General features: G+C 45.5%; 1 protein-coding gene across 2 annotated transcripts; it reads right to left on the bottom strand.

The window, feature by feature from the left end:
• Positions 1-460: 460 nt before the first annotated feature.
• TUBB1 (tubulin beta 1 class VI) lies at positions 461-18,484 on the bottom strand. 2 transcript variants are annotated; one of them, XM_081196452.1, is made up of 4 exons: positions 18,127-18,484; positions 8,286-8,394; positions 6,921-7,031; positions 461-5,250 (listed from the first exon to the last, which is right to left on the bottom strand). In XM_081196452.1, the coding sequence occupies exons 3-4, from the start codon at positions 6,979-6,981 to the stop codon at positions 4,157-4,159; spliced, it is 1,155 nt and encodes a 384-aa protein (XP_081052578.1). In that variant the 5' UTR covers positions 6,982-7,031; positions 8,286-8,394; positions 18,127-18,484; the 3' UTR covers positions 461-4,156. The 2 variants fall into 2 exon arrangements, with proteins under 2 accessions (XP_081052578.1, XP_081052577.1); XM_081196451.1 differs by lacking the exon at positions 18,127-18,484 and adding an exon at positions 11,819-12,070.
• Between the last annotated feature and the right edge of the window lie 21 nt (positions 18,485-18,505).

An 18,505-nucleotide genomic window follows, 5' to 3' on the forward strand; every position in this document is an offset into this window, starting at 1 on the left:
AGTTTGACTGGACTTAACTGTTCAGGTGTCCTTTACCTTTTATACGTGGTTGAAACAATGCCTGATAAATCCTTTCATAACTGTGAAACAGGAGTGAGAACTGTTTTGCCAGTTTTAGGCTATTTAGTTTTGCATAGCAGTTCACATATCACTGTAAATACATACCAGAATAGGTGTTAGACCTCAGAAGTTTGAGGAATAATATTAGTTTGGGGGCTCTCAGTTTTAATTGAAATTATATATTGTAATATGACGCTTAACTGTTTGTCTTAATTGTCTTACAGGACTTGATTTATAACAGGCAAAATGAAGACTCATGAGTGTGCTTGTACGCAACATAACTGCTTCCTGCTCTGTGAAGGCTCGCGGTATATGTGTAAAATCACTATGCCAATAAACAGAATGTGTTGAACATGTTCTTTAATTATTTTGTTGAGCAAGAACAACCAAACACTTTGCGAACTTGTACAGCATTTTCACCTACACTTGGGTTTTACTAGGTTATAGTGAATACTCAATGAATTTGGTCTTTAACAACCTAAAGTAACAAAATACAAATCAGTGTTAAAAGCAAAATAAACTAATAATAAAGTGGTTTTTTTCTGGAAAGAATGATTGCCTATACTTTGAAAATAAATCTGTGAGCCTCCAGGTATGCAGTGCCTTGTGACATTGCCCAGAATTTTATCTTGTGCTGACATAATTAAGGCTGCAGTTCTAACACAGCTGGAAATAAATTCCATTGAACTCATTGGGACTTCTGAGTATGCATGTGCAGAATTTCACTGTAAATGCTCTTTTAAACTGGCTGATTGCTAAATGAACTGCTGATCAAATGTGAATAAAAAGGCATTTGGAACAAGGCAATGCACAAGCTACAGAAGTTATCTCATTACTAGAGCGTCAAGTAGCTTTTCTTTGCTGAAAAACAAGCAGAAGCCTTGAGCACCATCAGCTTCATCCTCAAGTTCCTTCACTGATCATTGTCACTAAGGAACCCCAAATCCAAACCCTGCTCAACACTGAAGTTCACTGCATGGTCTGTTCATAATCTCTGACTAACCTACCTCATAGGCTAGTTGTGAGGACACAATAGTGGAAGGGAAATAGCATGTTTGCCACCCTGAACTCCTTGGAGGTAAAGTGGAATAAAATTTCTCTTCCAACTGACACAAACTTTCCTAGCTAGCCAAGTGAACGACTGTTTAAGGCCTGCTCAGTAAACTTAAACACAAGGAATTGATAATTGCATTTTTAGGTTACAAACACAAAAAGTGAAAGGAGTTATTCCCCTTTTCATAGAACGTTGAAATTGGATAAAAATGCAAGTTTCAGCTCACTTTTTACTTGGTATTGCATAGTACTTGCAGTGAACAAATAGATATATAGTAAAATTATATGGTGTGTAAAATGACAGCTGAGTTAAATATTCTCTTTCACACTGGAGAAAATGCTCGCAGCTCTACATCTCCCCATCTCCATTAGTAAAACCAGTTAAATAAAGAAATTAGACATTTTGCATAAGCATTCAATAGAAATTTGCACAAAAAGCTCAAAACAATCCTCTATAAATACTCGACTTTACAGCCCCAAAGCAATGAGACTGAAATAAAGATCCTTCATAATATGGAGCTGACTGAAAGACTAGCTGGTACCCTCTGAATGTCTCCTGGGAAAGAATAGAATGGGTGGTAGCAAAGCTTTATTCAGTGCTGCTGTTTATGCCATAGGGACTTTCTAAATAAATGTAGGTTCGTTACTAGGAATGATTTCAGAAGAGTTAGCGGTAACTGTTTAGTCTTTGCAAAAAGCAAAGCAAGTTCAGTGGCATCTTTAAGGCTAACAGAAAAATTGCAGGAGAATCTTTTACTACAGGGAACTATTGTCTTTCCATGTGTGTTAATACTGCAATTCATTCTAAGGTGCAGTTGGCTTGTTCACATGCAACAGTGAACTCAAGTGTAGGCTGACTTCACATGTTTGTGAGAGAGTGCACTTTGTGGTTTGTAACAGCTCAGCTATTGTGAACACAGACTCTACACTCATTGAGCATGAATATTTGTATGAGTATGTGGCGCCAACTATTTTTGTCTGTGGATTGTTGACTTGTTGAATGTGATACAGGAACAGCCCTGTTGACTTCCGTATGCGCATGTGTGTTCTTGGTGGAAATGGGATAGCCTATTGCTCCTTGCATTTTCTGGATTTTCTTCCATACACAAGATTATATACACTTGCTGCCTGCAGTCATGTCACTCTTACTCAGAGGTAAGTCCCCATGTGTGTTCAGTAGAGCTTACTCCTAACGTAAAAATGCATAGGACTGCAGCCTTCATCAGATTCATAAAATGGTATCTGGAGTGCGCTATAAACGTGTTTCAAATCTTACAGGTATAATAGGATTCTTAGCTAGCAAGGGTACATTTAAGAATAAGCAAAGATATAGCTATTTAAAACCTATTACAATAATAGATGTTCTGTTAATATTTAAGTATAATTAAAATGCATGCAGGCTAACTACTTCTTAAACCACCTACTTCAAATGGATATCTGTTTGCCATTTACAGGGTAAGCCAATCTTGATCCCATGGAAGTAATTCATTCTTTGATTTCAGTGGCAGAATGAAGCCTTATTAATCCTACATTAATATTAGTGGTTGGAGTTAGGGTAGACAGACGTGTTTCTTTACACAGTACAGAGCACATTAAATTAACTGATCACAACATGGCAATAGCCAATAGCTTGGGTGGAGAAATTAATAGGAGCTGAGTCTATTGATCAGGCATAGGCAAACTGCCCTCTAGATGTTTTGGGACTACAACTCCCATCATCCCTGACCACTCCTGACCACTAGTCCTGTTAGCTAGGGATGATGGGAGTTGTCCCAAAAAATCTAGAGGGCCGGGTTGCCTATGCCTGCTATTGATGATTGTAAACAGCCTTTGAGGCTCTCTTTTTTTTAAGAGTCAAAAGGCAGTAAAGAAATGTTTTATACATAAATATAAAAAAGTTTAGTTGGTTAACAAACAAAGAATGCTGGACTACTTGATGTACCTTTCTAGTTTCATCAGAAATTTCATCCCTTTACATACTTCCTCATATTATAGATTGGAGGCCTGACTCTCAGTGAAATTTAAAAACAGCTGTCCAATTAACATAGCTGTAATACCACCTAAAGTGCAAGTCAGCTAAGGAGCTGCTATTTTTGTTCCTTGGAATCAAATACCATTCTGCATTGTGCTGCTGTGGGGCTCAGGACACATCCCTTTGGCTGCCCATTACAAGGTGTGTAAGAATGCTGTTGTACTGAAGTTCACTGGTGTAGAAATATGCCCAGTGAGAACATACGCTGGTCAGAATAATGAAGTATGATAGAAACAGCCATGTAAATTTGAATACCTTCCTTGGTAATTAACAAACTCATCTGACAAATGTGCATAAGAGGATGCTCACACAAGAAAGGCAAAAAATACAGTCGCCTTGATCCTGCAAGATGTATGTGCCGAACATCATCAGGGTACTCATCCAGGCTCCATTAAACTAGGTTGATGTGTCTATGATGCAGACAGAGGTGTGCAACTTCCTCCAGGACCATGAATGGTTGCATCTGACCAGAGGGGAATTGAAGCCTTTTGTCTCTCCTTAACTACTTTGCTGCTGTTGGTCACCGTGCCATCCTTTGTAATCTTCCATCAACTGAAGCCCTGGGATATGTCCTTTGAAGAAACATGCTGGTATAATTTTCCCCACTAGTCTAAAATGTCTTATTTGCATTAGATGCACTAATTCAGAAGAAATACTTAATTTAAACAGATTTCAGCAGGGTTTTTTTTTTTCAGCTGGAACTCACCGGAACTCAGTTCCGGCACGTCTCAGGTGGGCGCCATTACCATTATAAGAGAACAAGGGAAGCGCTGGTGGTGAGTTCCAGCACCATATTTTCTAGAAAAATAGCACCGGCTTTCAGTAGGGGGATTTTCTCAGAGAGAAAGAGAGATTGCAGCCAACAGTGTGGCTGTGTATGCTTTGGTTAAATGCACAAAAATGGCTGCTCCTGCATTCAGTAGACTAAAAAGTTATTTTAGAAACATAGGTAAGTCCAGCCACCTCATTGACGGTAATAATCAGCATTCCTTTCAATCATCACTCTTATTTTTAAGAAGCTTCCTTTTCTTCTTCTTCTTCTTCCTGGCTTGCCTCTGCCTCTGCTTCCACCTCCACATATTCTTCTACATCGGCTGTGGCATCTTGATATTGCTGATACTCCGACACCAAGTCATTAGTGTTACTTTCAGCTTCAGAAAATTCCATCTCATCCATGCCTTCCCCGGTATACCAGTGCAGAAATGCTTTCCTCCTGAACATGGCTGAGAACTGCTCGGACAGCCTCTTGAAGATCTCTTGTATGGCTGTGTTGTTCCCTATGAAGGTGGCCGCCATCTTGAGGCCACGGGGCGGAATGTCGCACACGGCCACCTTGACATTGTTGGGGATCCACTCCACAAACTGGCTGCTGTGCTTCGTCTGCACAGCCAGCAGCTGCTCATCCACCTCCCTGGTAGACATCTGGCCTCGGAAGATGCAGGCCACCGTCAAGTAGCGGCCGTGACGCGGGTCACAGGCTGCCATCATGTTCCTTGCATCAAACATTTGTTGGGTGAGCTCTGGGACGGAGAGGGCTCTGTACTGCTGGCTGCCCCGGGCCGTAAGTGGTGCAAAGCCTGGCATGAAGAAATGCAGCCGAGGGAAAGGCACCATGTTGACGGCCAACTTCCTCAAGTCTGCATTGAGCTGGCCAGGGAAGCGGAGGGAGGTGGTGACGCCACTCATGGTGAGGGACACCAGGTGGTTGAGGTCCCCATAGGCCGGTGAGGGAAGCTTCAGCGTCCTAAAGCATATGTCGTAGAGGGCTTCATTATCGATGCAGAAGGTTTCGTCCGTGTTCTCTATCAGCTGGTGGATGGATAATATAGCGTTGTATGGCTCAACGACAGTGTCCGAAACCTTGGGGGATGGTACTACGCTGAAGGTGTTCATGATCCTGTCAGGATATTCTTCTTTGATCTTGTTGATCAGAAGGGTGCCCATTCCAGACCCAGTCCCGCCACCAAGGGATTGGGTCAGCTGAAAGCCCTGCAGGCAGTCACAGCCCTCACACTCGTTCCTCACGACGTCCATCACGCTTTCAATCAATTCGGCCCCTTCAGTGTAATGGCCTTTTGCCCAGTTGTTCCCGGCGCCAGAATTTCCTAGAAACAACGGAAAGGGCTGAAAATGCTGCTGAAACACCGAGCACATTTTTAGTTTAAAAGTGGACATGACTAGATCTAAATATAAAGCGAAGGGATAATAGTCTTCAATGGAGCTAAGAGTGGAGGCTGTGGTATTATGTTATTGTTCTGCATAACTTCGCAAATACTCCACTACAAACTTAATCGTGCCAGAATTTTGTTCTGTTTTGTTGTTGTAGTGGGTTATGAAGGCACCCAAAAGATGTTAAAGCAAAGATTATGGGATAATGCACACAGCGACTTGCGATCTCGATCACACGCAGTCTGTAGTCCGCTGGCAGTAGGAGTACAATATGGGCATGTCTTTAAGTTAACATCTTACATTAAAAACCTGACAGTACCAAACTACCGTATCGAAGGCTTTTCACCAAAGCCAGACTAAACGTCTTTCCTTCAGCAGTGTTGGATGGCAGGTTGAGAGGAGTTCCCTACCAGGACAGACTTTGCTCATGTGCTCAAGACATCGATTCCATAAAACATATTTTGTTGCACTGTGCAAAATATGAGCAAGCCAGGGCTGAACTGATATTACCCTTGCTGGTACCTTTCCCGGGAAAATCAGAGGCTCACTATGTCAGGTTCCTATTGGAAGATCGGACAAATGCTAGAACATTAGCAGTGGCAAAGTTTTTATCGGTGGTTGCAAGAACCAATGATCCCTATATTCTGGACAAAATGCTTGTTTAACCTGGAGGTAGGCTGTATGAATTGTGTATTGCTTTGTAACGATTTGTTGGTGTCTGGACCATAATAAAGATTGACTGATTGTTTTGTTTTGTTTTGTTTGGAAAAGGAGGATCCTCAAACATGTTTGGCTTGTTATACTCTTGTTTCAAACCTTCTGTTTTTGCATTATTTTGTGGCCCTGTCTCTTTTCTTGTGGCAACTATTTTATAACATGCCGTTTTCACATTGCAGCCATTTTGTTGAGACTGGTGCCCGCCCTGTTATCTTAAAATTCTGAATGTGGCCAACAGGCCCCAGCAGGCTGGCGTCCCTCTGCCCTAAATGTGCTGAGAACAGTTTGTGTTTGCAACATGCAGAAAGGCTGACATGTACTGTGCTGCATAATCTCTCTCTTTTTATATAGAGAAAACATGCATAGGATTGGGCTGCTAGATTATATATTTTAGGGGGGGGAATATTCTAGTTTAGAAATCTTCAGGAAATTCAGATCTAGGCTTGCCTTCATGTTATCAAGGGTTTCAAAACTTGTGCTAAACATTGACGAAATGTGCAACCACAAACCCCAAATTGTCTTTCTAGAAGAAGCTTTAGAATGAATGTGCAAAGTGGTTATTGCTAACTATTTGGAAGCTGAAGCAATCCTTGATTCTTATGTGAACAAGATGTGGTCAATGAAGACATCCCACTTCTCCAGAACTCTTCTGCAATTTAAACATTTTGTTTTTTAAAAAATCATCCCATATCTTTTAGGTTTCCCCCCTGTAATCATGAGACCTATAAATATTAATTTTTTTATAAATACGAGTGGCTTCTTAAGTGTTCTGAAGCAATGAATACAGAGGCTAGCTCCTCAGAGGCCCCATTTGATAGACAACAACTTTATTTCTTATGAGACCATCATATATTAAATTATATCCATATTATTAATGCGGGACACATACCATGAATAAAGTTATCTGGTCGAAAGAGTGGGCCTATTTTGCTGGACCTCACGCTGTCCATCGTTCCAGGCTCCAAGTCCACCAAGATAGCACGAGGAACATACTTGTGGGCTACAGCAAAAAAGGGGGAAAGTTGAGGGTCATGACTGAGGCAAGTAGTATATTCTGCATGTATTTCCTTCACAAATCATTTCTTTGGTGTACATATTTCATTTAGAACACTATAGCACAGAAGTGAAAAACCTGTGTCCTTGAATATATTGCCAGAGTACAACCCTCATCATCCCTACCATGAGGCAGCTCAGGTGGCAGATGCTGAGGTACAGGCAAGGAACAGAACTGGGAGTGCCTCATGGCGTGCCCTGTACCCCCTACACTGGGCTGCTGCCCTCAAGTGCACTAGAAGACACTGTCCTTTCACCAGTATTGGACTTCAAAAGGAAATCTTGCTGTGTTCAATAGTGTTTACTCCTGAGTAAATGTGTCCAGGTTACAACCCCAGATGAATAGAAATGTCATGTAGAGTGCAATCCTGTAAGTATCTACCTAGGAAAACGATGATAGGATTGCAGCACTAACCTCTTTTGCATCTTATAACCAGCCTCATATAACCAACATGCTTAAGGCTATTTAATGCATGAAGGAGTTAATGCCATAGAGTAAACTGTCCTGCCAGGCTTAGCTAGGTCACTCCCCCTCACTTTGGGAGGAAGGTAAATAAGGCAGTTGTTGTATCTCACTCTACCAGAGAAGGTAAATTGTGAGGAGGTCTGAGCTGGGTGCTGCAGCTCAGACCGCATGGCTCTTCAAAGCCACTCTTGAGTTCCTAGTCCAATAATTTAGGAACTTTCACCAGCCTAACTAAGTCAAGTTTCACCGACTGAACAACTTTTTCTGAATGCTGTATGGAAAAGCACATTTGGAGAGTTGGTAAGTAAACTATTTTTAACTTCCCAAACCTGTGGTCTTTTTCTATGCTGGGGGAGAGGGGAACTTTGGAAGGAACCTAGAAGGGCATATTTTAAAGATCTAACAGCCTATATTTCAACGTTTTACTTTTCTAAATCTTTTGTGGTTTTCAATCTTTGCTGGGGTTCTCTCACCAAAGTGTACTTGCCCCACCTTGGATCTTGGCATCCAGGAATGCTCCTTTGATACCTATTTTATTTTTCCTTGAACAAACCATTTCTCATATGCATGTTTCTTATGCAGTATCTGATAGTGAATACTGCAGCCTAGCCAACAGTCTTTATAAATGGTTAAGAGACAGTGGCAGTGAGAGATGACAAGGCTTTTTCTATTTCCATCCGCTGCTTTTGCTCTTGTAATCTAATTTCCCCACCTGGGAACAACATATGTACTTACAATATGCTTCATTGAAATAAACATTAATTCTTTCCTGCTGCAGTGGTGAGTCTCCGCGGTAGTTTCCCGTGGTATCAATTCCATGCTCATCGCTTATGACTTCCCAGAACTGAAAGAGGAAGGTAAAAAACAGAGAATAGTAATCACATGCCAATAACAATACTGATGGGACTCTATCATAGCTGTCAACGTTTCCCCTTTTTAAAGGAAAATTCCCTTATTCCGAATAGGATTCCTCGCAAGAAAAGGGAAAAGTTGACAGCTATGGACTCTATCATATTTCCGCAATACTGGTGCCACCTTCGAAAAAGCCTGCCTCTGTGTTACCACAAGAGGATAATAAGCTTGGGAAGGTAAACAGCATTTCCATGCCCTCTGGTATCCCATTGTGCCACATGTGGTTTAATCATGCTGGCCACATGACCCGGAACAGGGGTGCCAACTTTAATAAAATATTGTGGGGGCCCAGGTAAGCCCCGCCCCACATAATTGATCACATGATGCAATGCACACACACCATTTGAATGGGAATACCCATCAACATTGTGGAGGCCCAGCCCACTCAAATATTTTACTGTGGGGGCTAATGCCCCCATGGCCGCTAGGAGTTGGCTCCTATGACCCGGAAAGCTGTTTGGAAACAAACTTTGGATCCCTCGGCCTGAAAGCGGAGATGAGTGCCACACCCCATAGTAGAATTTGACTAGACTTAACCATCCAGGGGTCCTTTACCTTATCTATTAAGTCCATAAAGTTGTGCACGTAATATGTACCGTATTTTTCGCCCTATAGGACGCACCGGTCCATAGGACGCACCTAGATGGGGGGGGGGAATAAAGGGGAAAAAATTATCCACCCCCCCTAGGCGCGGGGCTGGGGCGGGGGAAGCCCGAGCTTCCCCCTCCCCCAGCCCCCAGAACGGGACCCAGAGCGATGCCGAAGCTGCGTGCAGCTTTGGCATCGCTCTGGGAGCTTGCAGGGCTGGAGGAGGGGGAAGCCCCCTGCCAGCCTTCTAGCCAAGTCTAACCGAGTTTGCGGGGCTGGCGATGGGGAGGAGCAGGCTTCTCCCCCCCGCCAGCCTTCTAGCCAAGTCTAACCGAGTTTGCGGGGCTGGCGACGGGGAGGAGCAGGCTTCTCCCCCCCGCCAGCCTTCTAGCCAAGTCTAACCGAGTTTGCGGGGCTGGCGACGGGGAGGAGCAGGCTTCTCCCCCCCCCCCCGCCAGCCTTCTAGCCAAGTCGGGGGACAGCGGGAAAGGCGCGCTGCACCTCTCCCGCTGTCCCCCGAGCTTGTGGGGCTGGCAGTGGGGCTCTGCTGAAGCCTGGAGAGGAGAGGGGTCGGTGCGCACCGACCCCTCTCGCTCTCCAGGCTTCAGGAAAAGCCTGCATTCGCCCCATAGGACGCACACACATTTCCCCTTCATTTTTGGAGGGGAAAAAGTGCGTCCTATAGGGCGAAAAATACGGTAACTATTCACCATGCATTCTTTTGAACACCTATAGCATGTCTCCTTTTACTCGCTTTTTCTGAAGTCTAAGATCTCCCTGATGCTCTAGTCCCTTGATCGTCTTGGTAGCCCTTTCCTGAAACTTTTCCTGGCCCAGCACACACATGACATTCTTTCTAGACAGGTGTAAACTCTGGTGTAGCCTGCACGTGCCACAATTGGCAAAAAAAATCCCACCTAATCAAATAAGATGGTCCCATCACCTCCTGGCAAATAGAAGGGGGAGAAATGGAGGAAGTGAGAGATTTTACTTTCTTGGGCTCCATGATCACTGCAGATGGTGACAGCAGCCACGAAATTAAAAGACGCCTGCTTCTTGGGAGAAAAGCAATGACAAACCTAGACAGCATCTTGAAAAGCAAAGACATCACCTTGCCAACAAAGGTCCGTATAGTTAAAGCTATGGTTTTCCCAGTAGTGATGTATGGAAGTGAGAGCTGGACCAAAAAGAAGGCTGATCGCCGAAGAATTGATGTTTTTGAATTATGGTGCTGGAGGAGACTCAAGAGTCCCATGGACTGCAAGAAGATCAAACCTATCCATTCTGAAGGAAAGCAGCCCTGAGTGCTCACTGGAAGGACAGATCGTGAAGCTGAGACTCCAGTACTTTGGCCACCTCATGAGAAGAGAAGACTCCCTTGAGAAGACCCTGGTGTTGGGAAAGATGGAGGGCACAAGGAGAAGGGGAAGACAGAGGACGAGATGGTTGGACAGTGTTCTCAAAGCTACCAGCATGAGTTTGACTAAACTGCGGGAGGCAGTGGAAGACACAAGTGCCTAACGTGTTCTGGTCCATGGGGTCACGAAGAGTCGGACACAACTAAATGACTAAACAACAACAACATGGGAAAGGTCTTCCCAGGTGATGGTAGTGTCCCACATTTTCTTCCTACACCAGGAGATATCCTTGTAGGGAGAGCATGACACGTGAGCCAGTCCTGCAACCCAGAATCCTTATGTGGCAGCAACCAGGCAGACTTTTAACTGGAAGCAACACACAAAACCAGAATAACAGGAGACATCTATCTAGCTTCCCCACTCCCCACATCCAGCCCGGCTGTCTCTTTATCTGGAACAGCAGGCGTCATGCATGCAGGCACACCCTCCTCCTGTGTAGCCACCGGCCTTTTAAATGCCTCTTGTATTTTGTTCACAATCCATTTGTGTTTAGAATGCTTCCATTTACATGCATGTAAATAGCCTCGCTGGGACAGAGCAAAACCTCCCAGCATGTCATGGTAGACTAGCCCTGTTGTTTGTCCCCTGCACAAACATGGTATACACTCCCTCTGACCGTGTGGAGGTTGCATTTAGCTGTCATGGCTACTAACTACTGAATGAAAGACCCTTCATGTAAATCCTCTGTTTGCTACTCCATTGAGAAAGACTGCAGCCTCTGTCTGCAATCCTACGCTGCCATTTCCCACCAGATATAGTTACAACAAGGTTCCTCAGGGTATATAATATGTGAAACAAAAGTGCCGCCAGACCTTTGGCTGCTCATCTTACTGACATCTTACATATTTATTTATGTAATTTACATAACAAGGTTTTCTGGACCGCTTCCTGGAAACATTAACAACACAAAGTATTTCTCCAACTCACCTTCCCCACAATGCCCTTCTGCCAAGTAAAATTTTTTGTGGACAACAGAAATATAAACTTTAAAACATCAGTTTCTTTCACAAAGGCTGTTATCCTAAATATATGTACAAGGAAAGTAATGAACACCACTGAATCTTTGTGGATCTTTAGCGTATTAAATTGTGCTGTAAAACCTATGTTTCCTGTTTGAACTCATTGATATGCCTCTAGATGAAATGGCTGGCTATCTGGTGGCTATTTGCAGTATGAGGTGACAGATATATCTTATGTACTTCAGGTTTGATTTTATTTTAACCAAGTTTGCCCAAGGAGGGCATTTCAGTATCATCCCGATTCAGCTTTGTCCAAATTCACTTTAGATCCAGTTATTAAAGGCAGCATTGCCTTGTCTCTTAGAAACGTTATTAAAAACCAGTTTCCTACCTTCGATCCAATTTGGTTTCCACACTGGCCAATCTGAACGTGCACAATTTCACGCATTTTGAACAGGATTTGGTGGGAAGAGTAGATTCCAGCTTTCCCAGATGTGCTCTGTGGAATAAGTGATCGCTCTCGTACTGTCAGCTGTAGCTGCTCTTATCATTGGCAAAATGCGGCTTGTATAGGCGAATGCTACACAAAAAACCCAACCACCCCACAGCTCTGCAAGGGAGTTCCTGGAACTCCCACCCTGCAGACTCACAAGAGTTCTGATAGGACATTGACAAACAACTCCCTTAAAGCCTTCTCTTTAAGTGACGGGTCTGGAACATTTTTCACCCCAAGGGTTGCATTTCATAGAATCACAGAATCGTAGGCTTGGAAGGGACCCTGAGGGACATCTAGTCCAACCCCCTGCAGTGCAGGAATATGCAGCTGTCCTAAACAGGGATCAAATCTTGCTCTGGAATATAGATAACGAACAACAGTTTACCTGTTATGTACTGAGTTGAATAGGATCCAAAAGGCAGCCGTCTGATTAGTCCTAGAACAATAGGATCCAGAATGCAGCAGTCTGATTGGTCCTAGAACAATAGGATTCAGAATGCAGCAGTCTGATTGGTCTTAGAACAATAGGATCCAGAATGCAGCAGTCTGATTGGTCCACAGGAGCCACCTAATCCAGCTCCAGATGGAAGTGAATCCACAACCTGATTGGCCTACAGGAGAATCCTGGAATTAGCCAATCACGTGGGACCCATTGTATAAATAATATATATAAGGCAGACATTCTGGGGGAACTTCCATTCCTCTTCACCACTATGAGCTGAATAAAGAGCATGAAATCCACTCTCGACTCCAAGTATATTTCATTATCAATACTTTTGAGTTTCTTTTGTTGGCTTTTGTTGCTATTGTTATGTTTTTAATGCTTGAGTTGCATTATGGGGCAACACATACACAACCACCCTCCAAAACACAAACCAGGGTAGGAGCGGCCGAAAGGGATAGACTATATCAGAAGATGGGAAAACAAAGGATGGTTGGCTGAAACATGAATGAAGATTATCTGGTCCACCTTCCTGAGGTGAAACACAGGCTTCTTACAGAGTAATCTACATTGTAGTGTTTCACAAACAGACATGCTGGGGTGAGGGTGGAGGGAAGCCACAGGTATCAGAACAAGTGATTGACGGTCTTGTTGAATCAAGTACAGTACTCATGCAAAGGCAGGCTGGTTGCCCCGTGCTGCAGTTAGGTCAGCAGCAAGTGGTGTTGATGCCCATTTTGGACTGGTAGAATGGAAGGCCAACAGTAGGTGGTGCCAGAGTCAACGATAGGTGGAGGCCGATAATTCTAGTTTTATCTCCATCTTTCTCCAGGATCTGTGCTGCAGTGGACACCACAACAATGCTGTAGAATGGAGTGCAAGAGGCACGGGGTGTTTAATTTTAGCGTTGCACAGGGCACTGCTGAAATTTGAGGGCCCAAAGTCCTCCACTGGTGCCACCCCCTGCCCTTTGAGTGGTTATAAGTAAGAAGACAAGCAGATGGGGTTGGGGAGAGGAACACTCTCCAGCTGTGAACACTAAGGTTGCGCACACAGTATACCTTTAATGCACATTTGAAGCATGTTCTGTCCCTCAAAGAATTATGGGCGCTGTAGTTAACCCATCACAGAGTTACGATTCCCAGCAACCCTTAGCAAACTGCAGTCCCCAGAATTGTTTGAGGGATAGAATGTGCTTGGAAGGTAAGGTGTGTCCTCAGAGAGAGGGTCTTTGTTGGACCGTGGGAGGGAGCGGTAAATGTGCTTCTGAACCTAAGTCATATAAGCAGTTCTGCTATCAGGTGCTTCCTTTTTTAAAACCTTTCTACAAGTTTCACCTTACAGCCTTTGTCTTCCCACACCATTTGAATGTGGTCCTGAAAACAAAGTTTCATCAATACCTTGGATGTTGCATCACAGACGCTGTGGAAGCCACAGCAAAATATGTCGCCTTCTGATAGAGGCAAGCGTCTCTGTATCTTTGAGTGCACCAAAGTCTCCAGCAGCCTTTCTCCGTCGGAAGGGTGGAAGGAGACGCCTCTGCACACCAGCTCCAAACACAATGGCGAAATTTTTGTTCCTGCCGTTGCTTGGTTAGGTGAAGGAGAGGTTAAGCACATTTTTGATGGATACCCCAAATTGAGGCCAAATTCTGATACAAATAGGGAAATGTGTCAATGGCTCAGGCTATAGCTGGAATGGGGCAGGGCAGATAGATAAAAGCAAGGCACTCAGATTAAGCATGGGCTATGCAAAATAAGTTCAGGATTAGCTCCAAGATGCTGAGTGTTGTACACCACCCCAATATCCAAGCGGGGAGGGGACCAGGGGTTCCAGGCATTTACCCAGGGTTTGGTTTCCTTGGAATGAAGGTCAACGAAGGCTGTGATCCCTTTAGGATAGATGGCTTTATTGACACATATATACAATATAAGCATGAGGTCAGGGGGCTCGCAGCATTAACACACCAGAAGGTATTTCTTCCCCATTAGATCCAGCACAGATCAATAATAATAATAATAATAATTTATTATTTGTACCCCGCCCATCTGGCTGGGCCTCCCCAGCCACTCTGGGCGGCTTCCACAGAAACCAAAAACACTAAAATATCATACATTAAAAGCATTTATTATTTATACCTGTCTTATACCTGCCTGTCTCTGTGTCCCCGGTTTCCAGCCTGATGCCAGCTCAGCTCACACACAGAACATTGGCTATTGTTCTCCTCCCACCTAGCAGCTAGGTGGGCGGGGTGGAGGAAAGACTCACTCATTAGCCTGGAGGGCACCAACACTTAGCTGTAGCACTTGCAAACTAGCTCATTGTTTTGGGATGCTGATGAGGGCACTAAGGGCCAGCTAACACCCCCCCTTGTCTTACAAAGAAACTTATCGGACTAGTATATAGCAACCTCTTCTGAGTACAGGACCCCAGGAATGGGAAGGGCATCTTCCAGACTGACCCCTGCCAAAACCCACAATCTAAGAAGAAATACACACCCTTGCAGTCGCTTCTCTGATAATAGTAAGAACTGTCCATGAGCTATTGTTGGTGCAAGGACTGGCTGTGTTCCAGCATTTGAAAGTGCCCCTGCTCCATTTGGAATTCAGAATCATGGCTTGTGCTTATAATGACTGATACGTCTGGACTGGTTCAACTGGAACATACAGGCTTGTCAGCAGTACAACATAATTCAGTTTGGGTGCTGTGTGGGATCACAAGAATTAAAGGTTTTAATTTTTTATGTTTTTATTTAGTACTCTCACACAAAACACATTCTTTACTCTCCCCTTTTTTTTAATCCCTGTCATTTCTTAGTGGCAACCCCCTTTTGAGTAACACAAATTTTCCATATGTGGACTTGGCCATGTGTTGCCAGCTGATAAGGAACAGGGACTTCACATCATCAAAAAACCACAGTGCGTTTAAGGATATGGCTGAAGAGGTGGTTTCGCTATGTTCCCTTACACATATGTACAACTTGAGCATAGGATGGAGCAGCTCACAGCATTCACACCCCAACAGATATTGCCTCCCCTTTAGGTTTCCAGGGAAGCTCCAAGTCTCAGCTTAGGTTCAGCACAGAGCAATACATGCCTCTATGTCTCCAGATTCCAGCATATGCCAAAACTCTCTCTTTCACTATATATTGCCCTCCCCGGCCTTCACGGACGCGGACTTATAAAAAATATTGGGGGGCCCCGGGAAAGCTCATGAATAATAAATAAGCTCATGAATATGCAAATAAAGTGGCGCCGCCTCCTCGTGAGCGAATAGCGCCTATTAATCAGCTCCGGAGCAGAAATTGGGGGGAGCTTTTGCTCGGGAGGGAGGGCAGGAGGCATGCAGCCCGATCCTGTGCATTTTGGGCTGGGGGAGGGGCGGCGATGGCGCTCTGCTGGAGGGGTGCCGGAGATTATTGGGGGGGCGGAGTCCCCCCAAACGAATTTTTGAGGGGGCTCGGGCCCCCTCAAGCCCCATGGAGTCGGCGCCTATGCCGGCCTTATGTTCTCCATCCCAGGATGACAGAGTGGCTTGGGAAACCCAGCAAGATGAGTGGGGTATAAATAATAAAATTGTTGTTGTTGTTGTTTGGCCAGCAAAGGCGGATTTAAGGCAGAATGCCTGGTTTTGCCACACTGGGTGCCAAGCCTAGACAGAGTTGCAACTATGATGTCATGAATTCAGGAGATCAGAAGGTGAGGGGGGGGCGGGTTGCTGAATTTCGACCTTGCACAGGGGGGTGCTGAAATTTGCAAGACCAAAGTCCACCCCTGCAGCCAGGTGAGGGGGAAAGGGCCCACCCATTTGTCTCTATGGCAACAGAATGACCTCTTTGCATAAGGTAACTAGCAAAGATATTAGCTTAGCAGAGAGACCAGTTTGAATGGTTCCCCAGCCTCTTCTAGATTCTAAGCAGGCCTGGAAGGGACCCAGACTATCATGCACTCCAAAACTCCTAGATATGTATGGATATTCCTGAAAGATTCACTCCTTCAGGGACCCACACATGGCTGAACTCTTCGTCCACAACAGGAGTGGGGAACCTTGGATCTCTAGGTGTCGCTGAACTACAACTTCCATCAGCCCTAGAAAGCATGGCCAAGGGCCAGGGATGAGGGATCTAGTTCAGCAACAGCTGGTGCGTCAAGGTTGCCCATACTTGGTTCACATAAATAAAGGTAAAGGTAAAGGGACCCCTGACCATTAGGTCCAATCGTGGCTGACTCTGGGGTTGCGGCGCTCATCTCGTTTTATTGGCCAAGGGAGCTGGCGTACAGCTTCCGGGTCATGTGGCCAGCATGACTAAGCCCCTTCTGGCGAACCAGAGCAGCGTACAGAAATGCCGTTTACCTTCCCGCCGGAGTGGTGCCTATTTATCTACTTGCACTTTGACGTGCTTTCGAACTGTTAGGTTGGCAGGAGCAGGGACCGAGCAACGGGAGCTCACCCCGTCACGGGGATTCGAACCGCTGACTTTCTGATCGGCAAGTCCTAGGCTCTGTGGTTTAACCCACAGCGCCACCCGCATCCCGTTCACATAAATATCCTGGTTCTAAATACAGAAGTGAATCAGATTGACAGTTGAGTCTTACATCAATACCATCAACAAGCCAGTGTCCTTTATCTGCCAGCAAGAGTCTAGGGGAGCCCAGTCCACTTCTTATCCCATAATAAATGTGTTAAGTCTTTTAAGGTGCCACAAGCAGCAGACTAAGGGTTCCCCCATCTGGAAATGGCAACATCCGTGCTGTTACAGCAGGAGCAACCACGAACTCTTAGTGGGACAGTTATTATTTTTCCTTTATAAATAACGTCTTATTCAGCAGTGACATCGCAAAAAAGAGCACACCAAAAGAGAAGAGCAAAACAGGAAAAGGGAGAAAGAAGGAAGGAAGGAAGGAAGGGGGAAAGGAAGAAAACAATATGAAATAAAATGAAGTAATAGCCCCTGTTCCCGACACGTTGATTACAAAATTCAAGGTAAAGTAGTAAACATCCCGATCAAGTGCTGTTGTTATCGTGGGGTTGTTTTAGACCTTGAAGCCCTCCGGCCCTTTAAACAGTCACGTGCATTTCTTCACATGACTGCCGGCACAACCGCTTTGCATGCAGACTGTCCCAGGATCAGTCTACAGACAGGGGTGAGTAGGACTTCCTGTCTGAAATCCACTGCCAGTCAGTGCTGACAAGCCTGACTAGATATATGGCAGCTGCGTAACTGCTGATCCCTACTCCGATTTCCAAAAAAACCCCAAACGTGTGTCATGGGCGTAGCAGCATCCCGGACATTTGACCGGTCTTCCGCCCGGACACTGCTGCCGCCGCAATATTCCGTATACAGTATGTCTGGAGAATTCTGGACGTATGACAACCTTGCCACTATCCTGTGTCTGGCTCTGTCTGGCAGACTCGGAATGAAATATCTCAACAACAGTTGTTTTAACTTACAGAATATGTCAAAATCTTCCTACAATTTCTGCAGTTTTAGTTAAGTGTGTTTGTCTGTTCACTTGATTTAGGAGGGGGGTCAGCTGGCTACGCCCATGGTGTGGGGCCCTCCTCCCTTGACCCACAGTCCTCTGGGCTTCCCCTCCAGCTAAAACCGGACCCAGAAAAGCTCCCAGCTCTGCCGTTTCCAGACGTTACGTGCACGAGGAGATCAAGGCGGGAGGGGTCGCAGACCCTCCCTCGAAGTACGCTTAGTCAGGCGTCTAGCGCACAGAAAGGAACCAACCGCGGGCGCGCGCAGCCTGCGTACGGGAGAACGACGGGGCCCTTTGCGCGTCCACGTCGGGCGTGCGCAGGCTCTGTCCAGTGCTCCGTCCCTCCCGGGGCTTTCTCGTCGAAAGTACCGTTTCTCTGCCTTGGGCTCTAAGCTGGAGGGTGTGGCTTCTTCCCGCAGGCGGAGGGCAGGGCGACTCCTGCGCCCACCATGCCCCCTGCGGGGACTCTCCAGGGGGAAGCGGGGCAGCTGCTTCTCCCGGGCGGCTAGTCCCGCTCTCCGCCCTCCACGCTCCCCTTCTCCCTCCCACCCCGTCGGGGGAGTCGCCCGGAGGCTGCCCTCCCGCAGGGGCCGGCCTGCTGCCTCCGCCTCCTCCTCTGATTTGCGCAGCCTTGCCTCAAAAACTTCCCCTTTC

Source organism: Podarcis bocagei, assembly GCF_964188305.1.
Source record: "Podarcis bocagei genome assembly, chromosome: 5".
Taxonomy (NCBI): Eukaryota; Metazoa; Chordata; class Lepidosauria; order Squamata; family Lacertidae; genus Podarcis; species Podarcis bocagei.

What these genes read in the sequence shown, in the direction of transcription:
- TUBB1 (XM_081196451.1), bottom strand. Translation starts at nt 11,875, where the DNA reads ATGCGTGAAATTGTGCACGTTCAGATTGGCCAGTGTGGAAACCAAATT. An exon ending in GAAACCAAATTGGATCGAAG is followed by an intron (nt 8,395 to 11,818) that starts GTAGGAAACTGG and finishes TTCCTCTTTCAG; the next exon opens with TTCTGGGAAGTCATAAGCGA. An exon ending in TTATTTCAATGAAGCATATT is followed by an intron (nt 7,032 to 8,285) that starts GTAAGTACATAT and finishes TTTTTGCTGTAG; the next exon opens with CCCACAAGTATGTTCCTCGT.